General features: G+C 37.2%; 1 protein-coding gene across 7 annotated transcripts in view; it reads left to right on the top strand.

The window, feature by feature from the left end:
* BIRC6 (baculoviral IAP repeat containing 6) overlaps nt 1-24164 on the top strand; it is a 234405-nt gene that overhangs the window by 6249 nt on the left and 203992 nt on the right. For all 7 annotated transcript variants that reach the window (XM_060026859.1, XM_060026858.1, XM_060026861.1 and 4 more), the window contains exons 2-3: nt 17787-17968; nt 20060-20197. In XM_060026859.1, coding sequence (XP_059882842.1) covers nt 17787-17968; nt 20060-20197 — 320 coding nt within the window. The remainder of the gene's footprint in view (nt 1-17786; nt 17969-20059; nt 20198-24164) is intronic.

Genomic DNA, 24164 nt, shown 5'->3' with positions numbered 1-24164 from the left:
GGTGTGTGAGCTCAGTAGTTGTGGCGCGTGGGCTTAGTTGCCCCGTAGCATGTGGGATCTTAGTTCCCTGACTAGGGATCGAACCCGCATCCCCTGCATTGTAAGGCGGAATCTTTACCACTGGACCACCAGGGAAGTCCCTAAGACACTGACTTTGATTTGACTTGAGAAGTTTGTACAGTGATCATAAATGAGAAAAAAGATCATTGTACTCTACTCCAGTTGTAGTGAAGTTCAGATTGGGTGAATTTTAATCGATTGATTGATTGTCTGGTATGACGGCTTCTTGTTCAGACTTAGAACTCAGAGATACCTGTTCCAAGAAGTCTTGGAATGTAGAAAACTAATTAGGTTAGCTTGCATAGTCCTCACGAAATGAATTTTATGGATGACACTCATATTTATCATCTCTTTAGAGGTGGAAAATATTTTTCTTACTACTTCTGAATTGGGCATGCATCAATTTGGGTAAAATGCAACATCTTCCTGTAGATCTCAGTTTTGGAAATTGTAAATGATACAGATCACTTACTATGTCCTGACTAATTTTGGTGCATGAAGCCTTCCTAGTCTCCGTTATAAACATGGTATAGAGTTGGGGTTTCAGTAGCCTTTCAAGATAGTTGTCTTCTGGATACATCTGAGTTCCTTATAAAAACTTAATTCGGCAAGTATCTTTGTGGGCTATGACTACGTACTTTGGCTCTGTTTCAGTTGACTGACTTTAGTAATGCTACAGAATGACCTATCTTATGTCAAAGATTTGGTGTTTTATTAACAAAACATTTTTCTGTAATTAATTAGAGTGAATTAATATTCTTAAAAAATATTTTGCTATGTTTTCAAGATTCTCTATATCTACCCAAATTTTTACATTTACCTCCCACATTTTCCTAGCTATTCAATGTTCAAAGATGGCTTGGCTCTAGGAAAGAATTTACCTAGTCTTTGTTTCAGTAGTGTTAGACTTATTAATGAGAGGCAGTATAAGAGATCAGCCTCTGGAACCAAATAGCTTGAGCTTTAGTCTTGGTTCTATTCGATCTTGAAGCTCATCAGGAAGATGAACATAATAATACTATCTACCTCATAAAGTGGTTGTGAGAATTAAAATGAGTCAACATATGTTAAACATATAGAATAGTGCCTGGTATATAGTATGTGCTCTGTAAGTTGTTCTTGTGGTAGCAGTGGCTGTTTGAAAGTTTGCTGAGTGTAGTAGATGTTTTTACTATAGATACTCTGTTGAAATTGCAGTGTTTTTTTCTTCCAGTTTGCCACGTATGTGGAAATGTGACCACTGAAATCGAATAGACATAAGAGCAGTAATTTTGTATTACAGGAGAGTAAAAAAAAATTATGTAAGTTAATTGATTTTGGACTTGAAATTGTTAAAAGAGCACAGTGATGTGAAGAGCTGGTTGATTGGTATTCATTTACACATTTATTGAACATGTGCTAGTCATGGGGGCACAAAATAATTAAGGCAACATTTTGACCTTTGAATGCATAGAGGAGGGAGTTTCTTCAACCTGAGCAGAATAGAGAAGGCTTCTCAAAGGATGTTGCCTTTATGATTGGGTTGGGAAGATGACATAGTGGGAGGGATGATCATCTTAGGCCAAGGTACTTGGCTTATGCAGAGACATATTGGTCTTTAAAAGCATGGTGTAGGGACTTGCCTGGTGGTGCAGTAGTTAAGAATCAGCCTGCCAATGAAGGGGACACAGGTTTGAGCCCTGGTCCGGGAAGATCCCACATGCCGCGGAGCAACTCAGCTCGTGCACCACAGCTGCTGAGCCTGTGCTCTAGAGGCTGCGAGCCACAACTAGTGAGCCCACATGCCACAACTACTGAAGCCTGTGTGCCTAGAGCCCGTGCTCCACAACAAGAGAAGCCACCGCAGTGAGAAGCCTGCGCACTGCAATGAAGAGTAGCCCCGGGGCGTCCCTGGTGGCGCAGTGGTGGAGAGTCCACCTGCCGATGCAGGGGACATGGGTTCGTGCCCCGGTCCGGGAGGATTCCACATGCCGCGGAGCGGCTGGACCCGTGAGCCATGGCTGCTGAGCCTGCGCGTCCCGAGCCTGTGCTCCGCAACGGGAGAGGCCACACAGTGAGAGGTCTGCGTACTGCAAAAGAAAAAAAAAAAAAAGAGTAGCCCCGCTCGCAGCAACTAGAGAAAAGCCGCGTGAAACAACAAAGACCCAACGCAGCCAAAGAAATTAAATAAATAAATAAATAAATGCATGGTAAATTCAGGGAAGTTTTGGGGGGAAGACGAGTTGGGGTTGGATGGTTAGAGTTGAAGCTGAGAGATTGGCAAAGACAAGAACGTAATATGTTTTGCTAAAAAGTTTGGAGTTGATATCAATGGTAGGGAGCCATTGTAGGTTATGACAGAATCACAGTTGTTTTTTATTTATTCATTTATTTATTTTTAACATCTTTATTGGAGTATAATTCCTTTACAATGGTGTGTTAGTTTCTGCTTTATAACAAAGTGAATTAGTTATACATATACATATGTCCCCATATCTCTTCCCTCTTGCGTCTCCCTCCCTCCCACCCTCCCTATCCCACCCCTCTAGGTGGTCACAAAGCACCAAGCTGATCTCCCTGTGCTATGTGGCTGCTTCCCACTAGCTATCTATTTTACGTTTGGTAGTGTATATATGTCCATGCCACTCTCTCATTTCCTCCCAGCTTACCCTTTCCCCTCCCCATATCCTCAAGTCCATTCTCTATTAGCTCTGTGTCTTTATTCCCATCTTGCCCCTAGGTTCTTCATGCCTTTTTTTCCCCTTATTTTTCTTAGATTCCATATATATGTGTTAGCATACGGTATTTGTTTTTCAGAAAGAAAGATTCCAAGCTAATGCCCAGTTGTGAGAAGTGATGAGAGCTGCATCTAAGTTAGTTTGAGAGGTAGAAACAACATAATTTGGTGAATGTGGGGATGAGAGGGACTGACAAGGTGAAAATTACTCATACTTAGCTTTCTACTTTGGGTAGCTGGATGAATGAATTAACCTGAAGTACAAGAAGTACAAGAAGGTGTGGTGAGTAGCTTTTGTTGGCGAATGCTGAGGAGCAAGAGGGACATAGTGATTTCAGTTGTGTTACTTTTGAGGTTCTTGAAGGACATCCATGTAGAGATGTCCAGAAGACATTTGGAAATTCAGGGTTGAAGCTTGAAGATTTGGGAATACAGATTTGGAAGGCATTGGCATTTATAGACAAAGCCTAGTCTAGTGGTTAAGGATATTGGCTCCAGAGCCAGACTGAGTTCCAGTCTATGATTTATCACTTCCTAGCTGTGTCTTAGGCAAGATGCTTAACCTCTCTCTGCAATTCATAATTAGTACCTAACTCATTTGGTTTTTGGAAAGATATTAAGTAAACTAATGCATGTAGACATTGCTTGACCCACCATAAGCACTCAGTAAATGTTACTTTTTGTATTGGTGTTTTAAATTGTATAGTTCATTTCAACAGGTGTTTGCCACATGGGGATATTAACATGAATTGTAAGTCCACTCTCCTCCCAAATTTGGAAAGCTTTCTAAAAGCAGTGACACCTCAGTTGAGACTTGAAAGAAATGGAGTTAGCCAGGCAGAGGGAACAGCATGAGCAAGAGCAGAGGCATGCAGCAGGTAATATTTGTTATAAGCAGTTTGGTATTAGAGTGCAAAGCATGAGGAAGGGAATGAATGATGGGATAGCCTGAGGATCTTGGACTTGGCCCTCCTGGGCTATGGCTCCCATATTTTTCAGTTGAAGAACTCCCAGTTTAAGGTAAAAAATGTAGGGCCCTATTATGATAGGTATGTTTTTAGTATTAGTTAATTGAGAAAATATTGCAAAAAGCTACTACTTTTAAGTAATTTTTATTTTAGACTTATTATTGTCTGTGTAATTTGAAAAATACTGCAGCACGTAATTTGAGCTTTCCTCCTTGCTGGCTTAACCTTGAAATTTTTATGGGGGGGAACAAGTCAGTTAATACTCTTCTACCTGCCCTCCGACTTCAAAAATTTTGTTGTTATCATCTTCTCACTTGGTCTTTGTGGGCTTGTTTAATGCCCTCTTTAGTATGTCTTTCCTGTCTTTCCGTGGGAGCATGGGAGGGAGCAGAGGTAAATGTGTGTGCATTATATCCTTGTTTAACTGGAAATCTGTAGTTGTAACCGTACTTAAGTTGTTGAACATTTGGAAATCTATCCTTAGGAATGTTCTCTATAACTATAGATAGAATATAAACAATAATAGATTTCTGTAATGGAGTAGGTAAAAATAGTGGGGAGGTCGTGGGAGGTACCTCTCTGATATGTGCATTGTACTGATCATAGCCTCATGCAAAGGTGGGTGCATTTGGCAAGACACTTCTCTGGGTTACCATCTCTAAAATGGGCTAATAATTCTTGCCCAGACTACTTCATTATGTGATATGATAATGAATGTAGAAATTCTTTGTAAATTGTACTTCAAATGTGAGGGATACAAAATAGTTAAGCCAAACTCCTTTGGTATAGAGAGGAGAAAATGGAGGTACAGATGACAAAAAGAATAAGTTATTTGCTATATAAAACAGTTTGTGACAAGGGCAGTGCTCCTAAAAACAAGTAATTGTGCTCTACTTGAGTATGTTAAATCAAGGATGTATTTTAGAGGAAATAAATATTCTTACTTTTTAGGGGAAACGATTGGAATGTTAGAGTAGGGCAGGTAGAAATGTGTTGTGATTTATCGTGGGCACCAGGAGTTTAAATCTTTATGATTTGTTTCTGTGCTTTTACATTGATTTATGTAGTTGGAGAGAGACAAGAAAGACTGGGGAGATAGCACAGGGCAGTGGTTCTCAGCCCCACTTGCTCATTAGAATCATCAGGAGAGCTTTTAAAAAACTATTCTGCTTGGGTCCCAGTATTCTCACTTAAGTGGCCTGGAATGGAGCCCAAGCATACTTAAAAAAAATTTTTTTTTCTTTAATTTTTAGAGCATGCCTGATGATTCTAATGGGCAGCCAGGTTTAGAGGTTCAAACTTCACCTAGAATCTTAAATGAGCAAGTTTATTTCATATGCCTGGGATGAATGAGAGACAAATTTTATTTGAATTGAATAGTATTGTATTTAGCCATAATTTTTTTTTTTTTTTGGTAAGAAAACCTCCCAAGTTAGTCTGCTAATAAAACCTACCCCACTGTATCTTTTTTTTAAAATATTTTAATTTAATTTAATTTTTATTTATTTATTTTTGGTTGCATTGGGTCTTCGTTGCTGCACACGGGCTTTCTCTAGTTGCGGCAAGCGGGGGCCACTCTTCATTGTGGTGTGTGGGTCTCTCATTGCAGTGGCCTCTTGTTGCGGAGCACAGGCTCTAGGCACGCAGGCTTCAGTAGTTGTGGCACATGGGCTCAGTAGTTGTGGCTCGTGGGCTCTAGAGCGCAGGCTCAGTCGTTGTGGCGAACGGGCCTAGTTGCTCCGTGGCATGTGGGATCCTCCCGGACCAGGGCTCGAACCCGTGTCCCCTGCATTGGCAGGCGGACTCTCAACCACTGTGCCACCAGGGAAGCCCCAGTATGTAACTTTTTGATACTGACTTGTTGCACAAAGCATAATGCCTGTGAGAATCATCGAGTTGTTGCATGTATCCATAGTTCATTCCTCTTTATTGCTAAATAGTATTCCACTATTTGAATGTATCACCATTTATTTAGTCAGTCAGTCTTGGGAGGACATGCTTTTGATAATTATGAATAGAGCTGTTATAAACACCTGAATACAAGTTTTTATGTGAATAAAGGTTTTATGTCTCTAGGGTAAATACATAGAAGTGGGATTGCAAGGCCATTTGGTAAGTGTATGTTTAACTTTATAAGAAGCTGTCAAACTAGTGTGGCTGTACCATTATGCATTTCCATTAGAAATTTTTGAGTTCCACTTGCTCTGCATCCTTGCCAGCATTTGGTATTGTCTCTATATTGTTAAGAAGTCAGTACTACCCAAAGCTGTTTACAGATTGCAATCCTTATCAAAATCCCAATGACTTTTTTTTGTAGAAATAGAAAAATCCATCCTAAAATTTGTATGGAATCTCAAGGGACCCCAAATAGCCAACGCATTCTTGAAGAAAAAAAAAAAAGAAAAATGTTGGAGGACTCACACTTGCTGATTTCAAAATTTATTACTACAGTGCTACAGTAATCAAAACAATGTGGTTCTGGCATAGACAGACATAAAGACTGATGGACTAATGAGCACAGAAGTAACCCCTTACATATGTGGTCAAATGATTTTTGACGAGGAGGCCAAGACCATCCAAAGGGGGAAAGGACGATCTCTTTAAGAAATAGTGCTGAGAAAACTGGATATCCGCATGCAAAAGAATGAAGTTCGACCATTATACAATCATATACACCATAGTCAAACATATACAAAACACCATATACAAAAATTAACTCAAAATGGATCAAAGACTTGAGTGTAAGAGCTATAACTCTTAAGCTCTTAGAAGAAAACAAAGCAGAAAAGCTTCAAGATGTTGGATATGACAGTGATTTCTTGGATATGATACCAAAGGCACAGACACCCAGAGAATAAATAGACAAATTGGACTTCATCAAAATGAAAAACTTTTGCACATTGAAGGATACTATCAAGAGAGTAAGAAGGCAGAACACAGAAGGGGAGAAAATATTTCCCAATCAGGTATCCAGAGATATAGCCAGATATATTTAGACAATTACAGAGAAGCAACTCAACAACAGCAAAAAACAAATAGCCTGGTTAAAGAATAAACAAAGGACTTAAATAGACATTTCTCCAAAGAAGATAAACAAATGACCAACAAGCACATGAAAGGATGCTCAGCATCATTAATCATTAGGGAAATGCAAATCAAACCCACAATGAGGTATCACTTCACACCCATTAGGATGGCTATTATCAAAAAAGAAAAAAGAAGAGTAAGTGTTGGCAAGGATATATAGAGATTGGAACCTTTTTTGCCATACTGGTAGGAATATAAAATGGTGCAGCCATTGTGGATAACAGTATGTGGTTACTCAAATAATTAAAAATTACCATATGAACCTGCAATTCCACATTTGAGTAATACAGTTTCTCAAATAATTAAAAATTACTGTATGAACTTGAAATTCTACGTTTGAGTATTGGGTATAAAGAATTGAAAGCAGGATCTTGAAGAAACATTTGTATGCCATGTTCACAGTGGCATTATTCCCAGCTAGACAAGAAGTAGATGCCACCCAAGTGTCTATCAGTGGATGAATGGATAAACAAAATGTGGTGTATGTATACAATGAAATATTAGCCTTAAAAAGGGAGGAAATTCTGACACATGCTACATCATGGATGAACCTTGAAGATGTTATGCTCAGTGAAATAAGCCAGTCACAAAAGAACAAATACTGTATGATGCCACTTACGTGAGGTACTTAGTCAATTTCATAGAGACAGAAGAAAGTAGAATAGTGGTTGCCAGGTTCTATAGGGATGGAGGTGGGGAGTTAGTGTCAATGGTTATAGAGTTTCAGTATTGCAAGATGGAAAGAGTTCTGTGGATGGATGGTGGTGATGGTTGCAAAACATGAATGTACTTAATGCCACTGAACTTTACACTTAGAAATGGTTAAAATGGTAAGTTTTATGTAATGTATAATTTACCACAATTAAAAAAATCATTTAAAAAAATCAGATGGTTATGTTTATGCAGTTCTGTCTCTGGATTCTGTTCTGTTCCATAGATCTAATGTGTCTATACATTTTCCAGTAGCACACATTCTTGTGGTAATATAAGTTTTATAGCAGGTCTTAAAGTCATATAATGTGATTTGTTCAGCTTTATTCTTTATCAAAATTGTTTTGGCTATTCCAGTTCCTTTGCCTTTTCAAATTATTTTGGACTCAGTTTATCTATATCTCAAAACTCCTGCTGGGATTTTGATTGAAATTGCATTAAATTTATAGAGGACATCTTTGCTATGTTGACTCTTCCATTCTGTGACCATGGTTTTATTTAGCTCTTCTTTGATTTCTTTCACTGGTCATTTGTACTTTTCAGCATACATATTCTGTATACCTTTTGTTAGATATATATCTAAGTATTTTATTTTATGTTTTTAGAGCTCTTGTAGACTGTTAATTTGGGGGGTGAATTTTGGTTTCAGATTGATCATTGCTAGTATATAGAAATACAGTTGTTTGATTTTTGTGTATTGACTTTGTTCAGTGAAACCTTGCCCAACTCGTTAGCTCTAGGAGTTTTTGTTTGTTTTTTAGATTCTTTGGGATTTTCTACATAGGTAATCATGTTATCTGTGAATAGGGACAGTTTGATTTCTTCCTTTCTAATCTGTCTGGTTCCCCGTTTCTTATTGCAGTGGCTAGATCTTCCATCATGATATTGCATAGGAGTGGTGAGAGTGTAATATCCTTGTCCTGTTCGTGATCTTAGGGGGAAAGTGTTCAGTCTTTTACCATTAAGTGTTTGATAGTGGTAGACTTCCTGTAGTCATCCTTTATCAGATTGGGGAAATTACCTTTTAATTTGCTGAGGGCTTTTTTTTTTTTTTTTTAAATCATGAAAAGATGTATTTTGCCAAATGCATCTGCTGAGTTGATTATGTGGTTTTTCTTCTTTAAGCAATTATCATGATAGCTTACATTGATTGATTTTTGAATATTGAACCAGTTTTGCATCCCTGGGATAACCCTACTTGGTCCTGGTGTATTGTCATTTTTATATATTGCTAAACTCCATTTGCTTTTATTTTGTTGAGGATTTTTGCATCAATCTGCGTGAGGAATAATGGTATGCAGTTTCTCTTTTTGTACTGTCTTTTTCTAGTTTTGATATCAGGTTAAATCTGGCCTCATAAAATGAGTTTGGAAGTGTTCCCTCTTCTTCTGTTTCCTGAAAGAGATTGTGTAGAATTGGTGTTACTTTTTAAGTTCTCCAGAGAAATCAGGTAAGCCTGGAGATTTCTTTGAAAAGTTTTAAACTGTGAATTCACTTTCCTTAATTTAGATTATCTGTTTCATTTTGGATAATTTGGTAGTTTGTGGTTTTTAAGGAATCTCACTAATGTTTCAAAATTTATGTGTATAGATCTACCTGTATTATTCCTCAGTTATCTTCTTAACATTTGTAGTGTCAAATTTATTTATTTTGATGACCTAAGTTGTCAGATTTATGTGCATAGAGATGTTCATAGTATTATTTATCTTTCGATGTCTACAGAATGTGTCGTCTAGCTCCTCTTTCATTCCTGATATTATTGGTAATTTATGTCTTCTTTTTTTTTCTTTGCCAGTCTTGCTACAGCTTTATAAATTTCATTGATCTTTTCAAAGAACTCGTTTTTGCTTATATTGATTTTCTGTGTTGTTTTTCTATTTTCACTTCCACTGATTTCTGCTATTATCTTTATTGTTTCTTTTCTTTTGCTTGTTTTGCTCTTTTTCTGGTTTTCTTAAGTAGGAAGCTTAGGTTATTGATTTAAGGCCTTCTTCCCCACCCCAGTATAAGCGTTCAATTCCTATAAATTTTACTCTAATCACTGTTTTAGCTTCTTTTTGTTTTTAAAAATTATTTATTTAATTTTTGGCTGTATCGGGTCTCAGTTGCAGCATGTGGGTTCCTCGTTGTGGTGCATGGGCTTCTCTTTAGTTGTGGCACGCAGGCTCTCTAGTTGTGGCCTGCGTGCTCAGTAGTTGTGGCATGAGGGCTTAGTTGCCCTGTGGCATGTGGGATCTTAGTTCCCCGACCAGGGATTGAACCCACGTCCCCTGCATTGGAAGACGGATTCTTAACCACTGGACCACCAGGGAAGTCCCTGTTTTAGCTTCATGTGACGTTTTGATATTATATTTTCATTTTCATTCTTTTTTTTTTTTTTGGCTGTGCTGCAGCTTGTGGGATATCAGTTCCCCAACAGGGACTGAACCCAGGCCACGGCAGTGAAAGCGCCGAATCCCAACCACTAGACCATGGGGAACTGAACTCCCTCATTTTCATTCTTTTAAAAATGTTTAGACTTCTTCATCGACCTAAAGATTATTTAGAAGTATGTTGTTTAATTTACAAGTATTTAGAGGTTTCCCATTATATTTCTGTTACTGATTTCTACTTAAATCCATTATGGTCAGAGAACATACCTTTTGTTTGTTTGTTTTATTGAAGTATAGTTGTTTTACAACATTGTGTTAATTTCTGCTGTACACTGAAGTGATTCAGTTATACATATATACATTCTTTTTTTAAATATTCTTTTCCATTATGGTTTATCATAGGATATTGAATATAGTTTCCCATGCTGTACAGTAGGACCTTGTTATTTATCCATTCTGTATACAATAGCTAACATCTGCTGACCCCATCCCTCCCCCAATCCCCTTCCTCTTGGCAACCACAAGTCTGTTTTCTGTGTCCATGAGTCTGTTTCTGTTTTGTACATAGGTTCATTTGTGTCATATTTTAGATTTCACATATAAGTGATATCATATGGTATTTTGTCTTTCTCTTTTTGACTTACTTCACTTAGTATGATAATCTCTAGTTGCATCCCTGTTGCTGCAAATGACATTATTTTGTTCTTTTTATTTGCTGAGTAGTATTTGATTGTATATATGTACCACATCTTCTTTATCCATTCATCTTTTGCTGGACATTTAGGTTGTTTTCGTGTTTTGGCTATTGTGAATAGTGCTGCTGTGAACATAGGGGTGCATGTATCTTTTTGAATAATTTTTGTCTGGATATATGTCCAGGAGTGGGATTGCTGAATCATATGGTAATTATGTTTTTAGTCTTTTGAGGAACCTCCATACTGTTTTCCCTAGTGGCTGCACCAACTTACATTCCCACCAACAGTGTAGGAGGGTTCCCTTTTCTCCATACCCTCTCCAGCATTTGTTATTTGTAGACTTTTTAATGATGGCCATTATGACCAGTGTGAGGTGGTACCTCATTGTAGTTTTGATTTGCATTTCTCTAATAATTAGTGATGTTGAATATCTTTTTATGTGCTTGTTGGCCATCTGTATTTCTTCTTTGGAGAAATGTCTATTAAGGTCTTCTGCCCATTTTTCGATTGGGTTGTATGAGCTACTTGTATATTTTGGAGATTAAGCCCTTGTCTGTCACATCATTTGCTAATATTTTCTCCTAGTTCATAGGTTGTCTTTTTGTTTTGTTTATGGTTTCCTTTGCTGTGCAAAAGCCTATAAGTTTGATTAGGTCCCGTTTGTTTATTTTCACTTTTATTTCTGTTGCCTTGGGAGACTGACCTAAGAAAACATTGGTATGATTTATTTCAGAGAATGTTTTCCCTATGATCTTTTCTAGGAGTTTTATGGTGTCATGTCTTATATTTGTCTTTAAGCCATTTTGAGTTTATTTTTGTGTGTGGTGTGAGGGTGTGTTCTAACTTCATTGATTTACATGTGGCCATCCAACTTTCCCAATACCACTTGCTGAAGAGACTGTCTTTTTCGCATTGTATATTCTTACATCCTTTGTTGAAGATTAATTGACCCAGAGGTGTATGGGTTTATTTCTGGGCTCTCAGAGAACATACTTTTAACTTCACTTCTTGTATATTAAGGTCTGTCTTATGATCCAGGATATGATATGTCTTGATTAATAATTCAGTGTGCATCTGAAATGAATGTGCATTCTACTGTTGATAGGTGGAATATTTTTAAAATGTCATGGGTTGATGGTACTGTTTTTTTTTTTTTGATGGTACTGTTTTCTATCTACTAGTTCTGTTAACTACTGAAAGTTGAAGTCTTCCACTGTAATTATGGATGCCTATTTCTCCCTTCAGTTCTGTTAATTTTTGCTGAATGTATTTTGAAGTTCTCCTATGTGTATATATATTTAGGATTGCTTTTTGTTCTTCATGAACTGACCCTTTTATCATGTAATGTCCTCATTTATTCCTGGTGATTTTCTTTGTTATGATCATTGGCTGATCTAAATATAACTATTCCATCTTTCTATGATAACATTTGCATGATATATCTTTTTTCCATCCTTTTACCCTTTTAGAATGGTAAAAGTTTCTTGTAGACATCATAGAATTGGCTTGTGTGTGTTTAAATTCAGTTTATCTTTTCATTGGCATACTTAGGCCATTTATGTTTAATGTAGTTGTTGATATTTTGATTTAGATACTCCAGTTGATTATTTATTTGTTTCCTCTTTTTTCCTTTATTTTTTCTTTCTGCTTTTTTTGGCTTGATTTTTTTTTTAAACTTATCTATTGCTTTTGCCTAATTATTTGTATGTGCTTTTGTAGTTACTTGAAGGATTGCAATATACATACTTTTCTCAGTCTATTTAGAGTCAGTATTTTACCACTTTATTTATTTATTTATTTAGGGAACTTTATTTACTCATGGCTGTGTTGGGTCTTCGTTGTTGCGTGGGCTTTCTTTAGTTGCAGCGAGCAGGGGCTACTCTTCATTGCAGTGCATGGGTTTCTCATTGTGGTGGATTCCCTTATTGTGGAGCATGGGCTGTAGGCACATGGGCTTCAGTAGTTGTGGCACGAGGGCTCAGTAGTTGTGGCTCTCGGGATTTAGAGCACAGACTCAGTAATTGTGGTGCACAGGCTTAGTTGCTCCACGACATGTGGGATCTTCCCGAACCAGGGCTTCAAACCTATGTCCCCTGCATTGGCAGGCGGATTCTTAACCACTGCGCCACCAGGGAAGCCCTATTTTACCACTTTAAGTGGCATATAGAAACCATACCGCCCTATTGTACCCTTCTCTCTTTTAAGTTATGGTTGACTTACTTATTACATATATGTGACATTGAAGACCCCCAGGCATTGTAGTAATTTTTGCTTTCAGTTGTCAAATATATTTTAAAGAACTGAGGTGAAGAATCATCACTTACATTTACCCAGATATTTACCATTTCTGTTGCTCTTCCCTCATTCTTTTTTTTTTTCTAATATTTATTTAGTTATTTATTTTATTTTATTTTTGGCTGTGTTGGGTCTTCGTTTCTGTGCGAGGGCTTTCTCTAGTTGTGGCAAGCGGAGGCCACTCTTCATCGCGGTGCACGGGCCTCTCACTATCGCGGCCTCTCTTGTTGTGGAGCACAGGCTCCAGACGCGCAGGCTCAGTAGTTGTGGCTCACGGGCCTAGTTGCTCTGCGGTATATGGGATCTTCCCAGACCAGGGCTCGAACCCGTGTTCCCTGCATTGGCAGGCAGATTCTCAACCACTGTGCCACCAGGGAAGCCCTCTTCCCTCATTCTTGATACTCTAAGTTTATTTCTGAATAGTTTCCCTTCTCTTTGATGAACTTCCTTTTGTGATTCTTTTTGAGCAGGTTTGCTGGCAGAATTTCCCTTTAGTGTTCCCTCATCTGAGCATGTCTTTATTTCACCTTCATTCCTGATGGATATTTTTGTTGAATATAGAATTTCTTTTTTCAGTATTTTAAAAATGGTTCAATTCCTAACAAACCCCATGGTTTTTAATGATAAATGTGCTTTTATTGTAATTATTACTTGCTTGTACGTAACATATCCTCTGGTTGCTTTCAAGATTTTTCTATGTTAGGTTTCAGCAGCTTATTGTGTCTGGCTGTGAATTTTTAACCTACTATTTTTGTGAAATTTCCCCTGCCCCAAAAGAAAATCTGTACTAATGCAAGTCATTAGTGTCAGTCAGGAGTCTGCAAACTATGGCCTGCCACCTCGGTAGCTCTCAACCTGTTTCCTGATTTTGCAAATAAAATGCTACTGGAACACATATATACCCGTTTATTTACATGTTGCTTTTGCACTACAGTGGCAGAGTTGAGTAATTGTGAGAAAGACCATATGTATTGTGAGGCCTTAAATAGTTACTATCTGACCTTTTTATAAGAAGCTTGCTGATCTCTGGTATAGTTGGAGGAAATTTGAGTGTTTCTTCTATTAAAATTTTCTGCTTGAATTTCTTTTTAAACTTTATCCTGTAGGGTTCAAAGTCATTTTACAAGTATCTTCTATAGAAAATTCTAACAAGGTGTAACATGTCGTAGAGGGTAGGTGTAAGAGTTTTTCCCCTGTATTTAAAAGCCAAAAATGACTTTTTAGCCAACTTTTCTTGAAAATTTAAACATTAGTTAAGCATGACTTACCTTTCTTTGAGAAATTTATTTTCAGACATTTTAAACTCAGAAGGCAAACAAAATAAATTTCTATTAAATAACTAACTTATGCCAAAATGGAACTTAAGTTTTTTAAAGGTAAACTTGGGAGGTTTAGTTTAAGTACAGGTTATAAGTTTTTTATTTTTTATAAACTTATTTATTTTTGGCTGAATTGGGTCTTCGTTGCTGCGTGCAGGCTTTCTCTAGTTGGGGCGAGTAGGGGCTACTCTTTGTTGTGGTGCACGGGCTTCTCATTGTGGTGGCTTCTCTTGTTGTGGAGCACGGGCTCTAGGCGTGTGGGCTTCAGTAGTTGTGGCATGTGGGCTCAGTAGTTGTGGCGCATGGGCTTAGTTCCTCCACGGCATGTGGGATCTTCCCGGACCAGGGCTCGAACCCATGTCCCCTGCATTGGCAGGTGGATTCTTAACCACTGCACCACCAGAGAAGTCCTGTAAGTTTTTTGTTAATGTTATTTGCAGCATTAAAATTTATCAACAGTGTTGCATAGTAATACTACTAAAACCATGGAACAAAGCAATATGAATAAATGTATAACTTAAGAGACAATTTCATACAAACCTTTGAAAAGATGTTTTCTTACTGAGTGACACATCCTGGCTTGAACATAGGTTTCTTGGTTTCATCTCTTTTATGAACCTTTATGCACTTAAAATTGTTATTCTTATAACTAAAAATAAATGTCTATTGTTACCTCTCACTGTGAAACCTGTGCTTGTTTTTTTGCTGTACAAATACTCAGTTCTGGGTCAGACTTAAGCACACATGGATTTCATTTTTATCCCAAGTTAGAGAATTTGTGTCTTTGGTCTTATTTCTTGTTAGGTAAGAAAAGACATGCCCAAACATGTTAGAAGGTGAAAAGTTCCATAAAATATTCTTTGTTCATTGCAGGATATTTTTTCTTCACAGAAATCTAAAACTTGTTTAGGGCCAGATGTAAATTAAATCTTGAGCATACTATCAGCCTACATTAGCAAAGCTCTTTTTCTCGAAATAAAGTTCTCAGGCTGAGTAAAAGATTCAGAGAAAGAGTTTGTGTGGTGGGTTGTACAATTCATGTGCACATGGGACCTCAGATTGTGACCTTATTTAGAAATAGGGTCTTTGCTAATGTAATTAGTGAAGATGAGGTCACACGAACTCAAAGAGCCTTTGGGGTAGTATGGCTGATAATAAGTTTACTGTCTTTCTGGTGTGTAGTACAGCAAGTCACTGCTTACAAATGGCCTTCTGTAACTTAGGTCAAAAAATCGGGAATGGACTCATCTGAATAAACACGGTTCTACTACATGCTACTCTGTGGGCCTGGAAAACCTCTGAAGAAATTGCCAATAAGGCTGCTTGGTCACTGTGCATTACTTTGAGGGCTAATATTGTATAGTATAAGAAGTTCCAAAAAAGTGTTGACTTTTTTTTGTCAAGATCTATTGAGGAATTTCTAGTGACATTATATGGAATTCTAGGGTTGCATGGAAACCCAGTTGAAAAGCTTTGCGTAGATTCTCACATTTTATACCTCTCTGGGAAAGTTTTCACAAAATAATGTTTTTTACAGTTCCTTACCTAATTACCTATCCCTAAAACAATAAAACAGAATTCGTAGTTTTGGTTTTAAAAATTTTATAGTTATGTGTGGGGGGCATGGCACATATGGGAAATCTCTGCCTTCTGCTCAATTTTGCTGTGAACCTAAAACTGCTGTAAAAAAAGGATAGTCTATTTAAAAAAATTATAGTTAATGAGTTTTGAAACTATCTTTACAAGTTCTTACATAATTTTACTCTCAGTTCCTATAATGTGTATGATTTCTTGTGATTTTACCTAGAGATCAAAAGTGCTAGGTCAATATTCCTGTTTTATTGTATTACAGAGATTATTTTCCTATATGCTAACATATATTTCAAATCAAAAGATCTGGGAATGAACTATAGAAATTCCATGAATTTTTCTTGGTTTTATGTAGATAATGAATTAGTTCCTAATCAGTTACATAATGTCTCCAGGAGCTTGAGAGAGCTGTAATAATCTGGGATTAAGAAAGCCAATCCTAATATTAATTGATTATAACATGTTTTATAGTTGTCCTATAGGTTGATGAGTAGGACCCTGATTTATCTCCTCTTTTCTGCTTTTGTATCACTAGGCAATAATCGTACTACTATCAGGAATGTTCTGTAGCGTCGTGGTGGGGGTTTAGAATAAGGTATACTGGTGGCAGGATTGCTTGCTTCCAGAGAAGTTTCTTCATTAGTGCAATAAAATTTCATAGTTGATCCTTCTTTCAAGTCTTTTTTACAGAGACTCTGTATTCACGGGAGAATACTTAACATTAGTCTCCTTATAAATCTCTTATAAATTAAAATGTATAAATTGATGTTATCTTTTCCAATATTTTTTGGTATTTAAAGCTTCTGTGTTTTACTGTCTTTTGTAATACTTCTTGAAATTCTACTCTAATTTATTCTGAGAAATTTTATTTCTGTTAAAATACTCTTCTGAAATTGATTTAGTGGAAACTTCAGGGGACATTGATTGTCAGTGATAGTTGACTGTTTTTTCAGTGGTAGTTGAACTAGAGACTTTACTAGTTCTCTTAGCTTAGGTTATAACCATTCTCCATAATTTTATCTCAGATATAAAAGCCCTAAAGAACTTTTGAGGTAGTTACCTAAAAACTGTCCACATTGACTTTATGCTTAATGACTTTTGGAAAAAAGATGTAAAGAAAATATTGAGTATTTATTTTAATTGAAGTATAGTTGATTTACAATGTTGTACAGTATTGAATATTTAAAAAATTTTTCCAAACACTTTATTTTGAAGTAGTGTAGTACAAAGAACTTCTCTACACCTTTTACCCAGTTCCACTAATTTTTTTAAATTTATATATTTTATTTTTTTAAATTTATTTTTGGCCACGTTGGGTCTTTGTTGCTGCGTGCCGGCTTTCTCTAGTTGCGTGAGTGGGGGCTACTCTTCATTGCGGTGCACGGGTTTCTCATTGCGGTGGCTTCTCTTGTTGCGGAGAACAGGCTATAGGCACACGGGCTTCTGTAGTTGTGGCTCGCGGGCTCTAGAGCACAGGCTCAGTAGTTGTGGTGCATGGGCTTAGTTGCTCCGCGGCATGTGGGATCTTCCCCGACCAGGGCTCGAACCCGTGTGCCCTGCATTGGCAGGCAGATTCTTAACCACTGTGACACCAGGGAAACCCCCAGTTTCACTAATTTTAATTTTAAATCTTTTACCACATTTTCTTATCATCCCCTCACACATACATACATATTACTTTTGCTCTCTTGTGAATAGGTTGCGTATATCATGTTCCTTTACCCTTTACTATTTCCATGTGTATTTCTAAGAATAATGATATTCTCTTATAACAGCAATATAGTTTTCAAGTTCTGATAATTTCATATTGTTACTTTAAGCTACAGTACATATTCCAATTTATCAGTTCTAATGTCCTTTAGAGCATTTTTTTTCAGTCAAAGATTATTATATTTAGTTGCCATGTAAACATTTATTTTAAATGAACTATTGGCCTTAAAATCTTAAGTGTTGAATTTTTGTTCTTTTAACAGCTAAACCAGGTGGACAGGTGAAATGTCAGTATATTTCTGCTGTGGATAAAGTTATTTTTGTGGATGATTATGCAGTAGGGTGTAGAAAGGACCTTAATGGAATCTTGTTGTTAGACACTGCTCTGCAAACTCCAGTTTCAAAGCAGGATGATGTGGTTCAGCTTGAATTACCTGTCACAGAGGTAAGTTTAAATAAGTATCAATATGCTTTTCTACTTAATGTAGTTTCAGACTTACTAGCTGTTAAATGAAATTAGGTTGTCCTTTGAGAATATTATATATGTATCCCTATAAAAACAAAGAAGTATGAACTGTACAGGTTATACCACTGTAACAGAGGCCCCAAAATACAGTGGCTTAAACAGGATAGTTTCTTTCCAGTAACAGTACTGGGCCAAGTTATAGGGACAGCTTTGTTTACCTCAACACCTGGCTTCCATTTCCTGAGTCCAAGACAGCTGCTTCAAGTCTCATTACTTCTGTCTTAAGGAAAAGGTGGGCAGAAGGCCAGGGGAGCACACTAGTATTACCCACCCTCTTTCTCTCCTTTTCCTTTCACCTACTTCCCTCATCCTCTCCTTCCTTCTCTTCCCCTCCATCATTTTTCTTGTTCTCTTTTACAAACTCTTTCATATATGCCCTTTTCATATTTACTCCATTGGCTAGAATTCAGTCACATGGCCACATTAAGCTGAGGTGGTTCTTTTTTCTTTAATATTAAAAAAAGAAGGAATAAATAGTAATTGACAACCAGTAATCTTTGCTATGTATCATGTTTCTTAACAATTCCAGTTTAAAATTTTAGCTATATGTATTTTTCTGTTACATATTCATTACTTAATTTGTAAATCTACCCTAACTTAAATCCTTTTGTGTGAGTTGATGTTCATATCATGTAATTTGAAAGTACATTTTTCCGATTTATCAGATTTTAAATCATCTCAGAATATAAAAGATTATAATGCTGTACACGCTAATAAAGTGAGATATTATTTGTCTTCATCCCAGTTGTTGATTATTAATTGTTTTGCATTTGGCAGACTGATATGATTAATTCATAAAAATCAATATAGCATATTTCCCATTTTTAGGACATGAAAAGTGTTAATGTGTGAATTTTAAGTGCAGTTTAAATGTTTTATTCCCTCTTTGGAAGGCTTTTTGTAAAAAAAAGTACCAATGTATATCTACTTAGATTTCATATTTACTGTCATATCACAGTCATCTAGTATATGTTAATATTGAAAGCATGTTGCTAAAGGTTTGAGTTCTGAAAACAGAGTAGCCATCTTTTTGTCATCAGAATATCTGGATCTGGGGGCATGTCTAAAATCTTTGGACAGAGAATTAATTAGTTCTACTTGTACTGAACATTTTTTCCTCTCCTACTTTAAGGAAGTTAGACCATGTGATATATTAATAAAGGATATACATCGTAGCCTACAATGAAGGATGGTATCAAACTGTTGGGTTTTAAAAGGAACTACAGAATTACAATAAAATAGTTGAACATGTATATGAAATGGACCGTCAAGTCAATATTTTTCCTACTACTCTGACCTAAATGCTAGATATTTAGCCAGCTTCTGCCACCTCCTCCACCTTGCCAGCTCATAATATCTGTAGCTGGTTTTCTTTCTTTCTGCATAAATAATTACAGCTCTCTTGTTCACGTAATATTGTTTGTAGTCCTTCCACCATCCCAGGCATCCTTTCCTGCATCACACTAGTTTGTTACTGTCTTGCCTAAAGAATGGGGTCCTGGGTTTGGTTGGATTAGTGTGGATGTGTTCTTTTCCATATATTGCCCAAATATTTCTGTTAACGTAGTTCATATTGAATATGTGGGTAACAATGCAAAGGGCTTTTTTTTTATTACCTGCTGACTTAGTGAGTGACCCCTCTTATGGTTTTGCATAGTTTGAGTATTTAAAGCTCATTGGAGCACTTTACATTTATGTCTTTACATTTTTATCTCTTTTACTTTTGTTCATGGTTTCAGCTTAGCCAGTTTTTTCTATCTTGCTTTGGCTTATAAAAGCTTCTATGTACTAAAACTTTACTATGTGGTACTACACTGAATACGTTGCTTTATCTCATTTAATTTTGTAACAGCCCTTCAAGTCATTATTTGATTTAACTAAGTTTGTTTAAAAAACGTAAAAGTAGGAAGCTTTAGTATAGTACCTATCAGAATTAAAATATTTGTATAAGAATCTAAATTTAACATTTTTGGTTGTGGTTAATTTTTTGTGATCATCTCTTTTATTTAGGCACAACAGCTCTTATCTGCATGTTTAGAAAAGGTAGATATTTCTAGTACGGAGGGTTATGATTTGTTCATCACACAGCTCAAAGATGGTTTGAAAAATACATCTCATGAGACTGCAGCAAACCACAAAGTTGCTAAGGTAAGAAGTTAAAAAAAATTACTTTGGGGTTGTAGTAGAAAGAACACCTCTATACTTTTGCCTTTCTCTGTCCTCCCCACACTGATGACTAAGGATGTCTGTGGGAGATGGTGCTTTGAATTAAATCCTTGGATATATTTCATTAATTTTTCTGTGTTTTTCTTTTAACATCTTTCCTAAGTTGTAAATATAGTACATATACAATTTTTATATTGAAGGTATAAAAGGTAGAAGGTAAAAGCTATTTTCCTAAAAATAACTTTTGCATCTATAAATATCTTTTTTTCTCGAGTACAGTTGAAATTATACTAAAATATTGTGATGTACTGTCTTAGTCTGTTTGGGCTGCTATAACGGAATACCACCGACTGAGTGATATTTCTTCTGGTGAAGTCCTTCTTCCTGGGTCATAGCTGGTACCTTCTCACTGTGTCCTTACATGGTGGAAAAGGGAAGGGATCTCTCTGGAACCTCTTTTATAAAGAGGACTCCACCCTCATGACTTAAGTACCTCCCAAAGGCCCTACTTACTAATAACCCTCCCCTTTGGGGGTTAGAATTTCAACAGGTGAATTTTGGGGGGACACAAACATTCAAATTATAGCATATACCATGCTTTTTTTCATTGAAGGATGTATCTTGAGTATCTTTTTGTATCAGTCCTCATAGATCATCTGTATTCTTCCTAATATTTACATTGAAGTTTATTTTTATAGATTTACCATGATTTTATGAACCCTTATTCCATTGATGGGACATTTTTATTTAGTAAAACAGAAATCATACTGTGTATTTCAACAGAGAGAATTTATTGTAAGGAATTGACGTAATATGTGTATGAGAACTGAAAAAGCGAAAAGGAAACCCTGAGGTAATACACAGATGGTAACTATGGGAATCAGCACTCACCTCAGTCTGAAGGAACAAGAGGTTAGGATTTTTAGAACCTAGATACTTAAAAACTTAGAGAATAGGCCCCATGGGTCTGGGACTCAGACTTCTGAGGAGGAGATGTTATCCAGTAGGTACCTCAGGAGCTTGGAGATTGGAACTTGATGAACTGAGCCTCAGATTTCTGAAGAGAGATGCTACTAGGCTAATGGTAGTGTCTCTGAGGGAGCTCTGTGAAACTGGTCCTGGGAATGCTAAGAAAACAAAACAAAAAACCTCTAAAGACCAGAAGAATCAACTGCTGCCACCAGGTCCTTCGCTAAAACAATATTGATGGTAATGACGAGTAATAGCAAGGAGCAAGTCTTTCTCCCCTCATCGTGCTTTCCAGTTTCCATCCTGTGTTCCTTTTGTCAGAACTTAACAGCCAGGAAACTGGTTGGCAAAGAAGAAATAATAGTTTACAGAATCCCAGCCCAAACATGATGGAGAAGAAAGAAAAGGGTAGGTTTGGACCCGAGAGACAGTAGTTTAATAACTGGCACATGCCACTCCTTTGGCCACTCTGCATCTCCATACATACCATCTATATGTGTTTGAACTTTCATACAACAAAAATATTATGCTTTTACTTAACAAGACATACTGTTCCTTTTTACAAATGAAGATATTCTCTCCCCGTCCCCAGAACAGACACAAAGTTCCAGCAGATATTTTATCCATCCCTAGGTGATACTAACTGCTCCTAAAATTTATAGTTTCAAGCGTTTAGGTAACAGAACCGTGCTACCTAAAGACTAAATTAACTACAACAAAAATTCTTACGTGAAATAATGTATCTCTCTGTGTCTGTATCTATCTAAATATATATCCATCTATCATTTATGTATAAGGGAAGAAAATATATATAGTTGCTGTATCCCTCAGTTCTATAATGGTCTGTAATATCAAGAGGATATATTTGATATTTACAGCCTCTTTCTTCTCCTACCTATTCCGTATTCCCTTTGTCCTCAGCCAGCACCTCAACTGGTCAGGTGTCTTTACATGGTCAGGTGACTCAAGGCTTCACTCTTGCAGGATCCAAATCTTCTGTGGTACTGTGTTAAGTTGTAATTGTCCTTTCACTGTTACTATTAGATGTGGAAGAGCTTAGAGGCACCCTAGAGAGTCTCCTGGATTGTAATTAAGTTCTCCTTGCTCCTGTGATTTAGCATCAATCCAATTTCCCTGTGTTTGTCAGTTTTCCTCATACCAACCAGTAGAATAACCACCTTCTTTGCCTGATGATTCAGTGACAAGAGGAACCCAAAATTGCTGGGTAGCAGTATCAATACCTAATTCAATGGAACCATTGTACCCTTGGTGGAACATTCCTTCCTTGACACAAGACCTCTAGAGCCTAAAGCTTAAAAAAAAAAAGTCTGTGAATGGATTATTACGTATAATAGCAACCCTGCTAGGAGAAGCTGTGTCATGTGTTTTTTGCCGGTTGAAAGCATACACATAATCCTGTAAGGTAGAACTCCAGACTTTCAGACGTCTCTCTCAGTTAGTACTGAAGATGAGTCTTTGGTAAGGCATCACACCTTTCTGTCAGGTCAGCTCCTTCTGTATGATACCCTGGTAAGACCAGTCAATCTCATGGGCAAGAGCCCGTTGCTGCCTTTTTTTTTCCCTTTGAAGTGCTTTCTTGGTCAGAAGCAAAAAGCAAAGTTGTATGGAATACTTCGTTGGTACATAAGCCATTCTATTAGTCCCCAGTAGTGGTATAATATTATGGCAGAGCATTGTGGGCAGAACATATAAATGCACATCCAGAATACGTGTCTATTACAGTGAAGACAAATTGCTACCCAGTCTGTGACTGAAGGAATCCAATATAATCAACCTGCAATCAGATAGTTGGCTGTTTCTTCTGGAAAATGGTGTCCTATTGGTGCCTCAGCTTTGGTATTTGCCATTGGCAGGTTAACCTGCCGTTAGCCTGCTCAGTCCTGGTGAGAGGAAGTTAATGTGGGGTCTGTACATACCCTCTGTCTCTGCTGCCATGGCATTTCGCATACAGGTCCATTGAGCAAGCACTGGAGTGGCTATGGCCAGAGGGTGAGTGACATTCGTATAGTGTGTATAATTTGCCCATTTCCTCTAGAGTGGATGCCTTTTGATGAGCATTCACGTATTTCACAAATATTTTCACACTCTGTTTATTTTGAGAGGTCCTTCCAAAGACTTTAACCGTTGACTTCCTTGTTAACAGTCTTCCAATCCTGATCCTTCGGAATTCCTGAACATCTAGCCAAAACATTACCTACTGTTCATTAATCATTGAGGACCTTTACTTCTGGCCAACTCTCAGTCCAGACAAAGAGAACAGCCAAATGAACTGGTTGAAGTTCTGACCACTGAGAAGATTTCACCTTCACCACTGTCCTGATTGGGACTGTGATGCTGCAGCCATCCACTTAGGGATGGTACCAACATAATGTGCAGAACCATCTGTATGTCACAGCTAAAGGTTTTCTTCCTCAATTATCTCATCATAAGGAGTTCCCTCTGAAGCCATCAATGTGGAATGAGAAAGGAGTCATAAAGAGTAGATATTGTGGAAATGTGAGCTACTCGATTATTCAACTGGTCCAAAATTGAATTGCCTTTTGGATTTCTCAAGACTGATTTCTTATAAACCACTTAATGAAGGCTAGCCCTCATACCCAGTGTTATGGTTTGGTGTGTCAGATAGCACCTAGTTTGTGGTGAACAACTCTGATTGCATAGACATTTGTCTCATGGGTAGGTATTTCTGTCAGGGACTACTAAGAAGCCAGGAGCTGTTTCTCAAAAGGAGAAGAGTTATTTACAGGAGCGGGCATGGCTTTGCCCTAGCGTTCTGCTACGTGATTGTCCCAGAGACTCCTGATAGGATCTTTACTTGCGGCAGACACTTCTAGTGTCATTGAATATGCTCACAAGTTACAAGTGGTAGAGCATCTTGCAATTCAGCCTGGACATGCTACAGAGCTTCTTGTGCCTTATGTATTATTTGATAATTGAGTTAGAGCAGCATACTCAAATA

The sequence above is a fragment of the Delphinus delphis genome, chromosome 12, assembly GCF_949987515.2.
Source record: "Delphinus delphis chromosome 12, mDelDel1.2, whole genome shotgun sequence".
Classification (NCBI taxonomy): domain Eukaryota; kingdom Metazoa; phylum Chordata; class Mammalia; order Artiodactyla; family Delphinidae; genus Delphinus; species Delphinus delphis.
The sequence above is the reverse complement of the archived record's forward strand: the minus strand, read 5'-3'. Positions and strand labels throughout refer to the sequence as shown.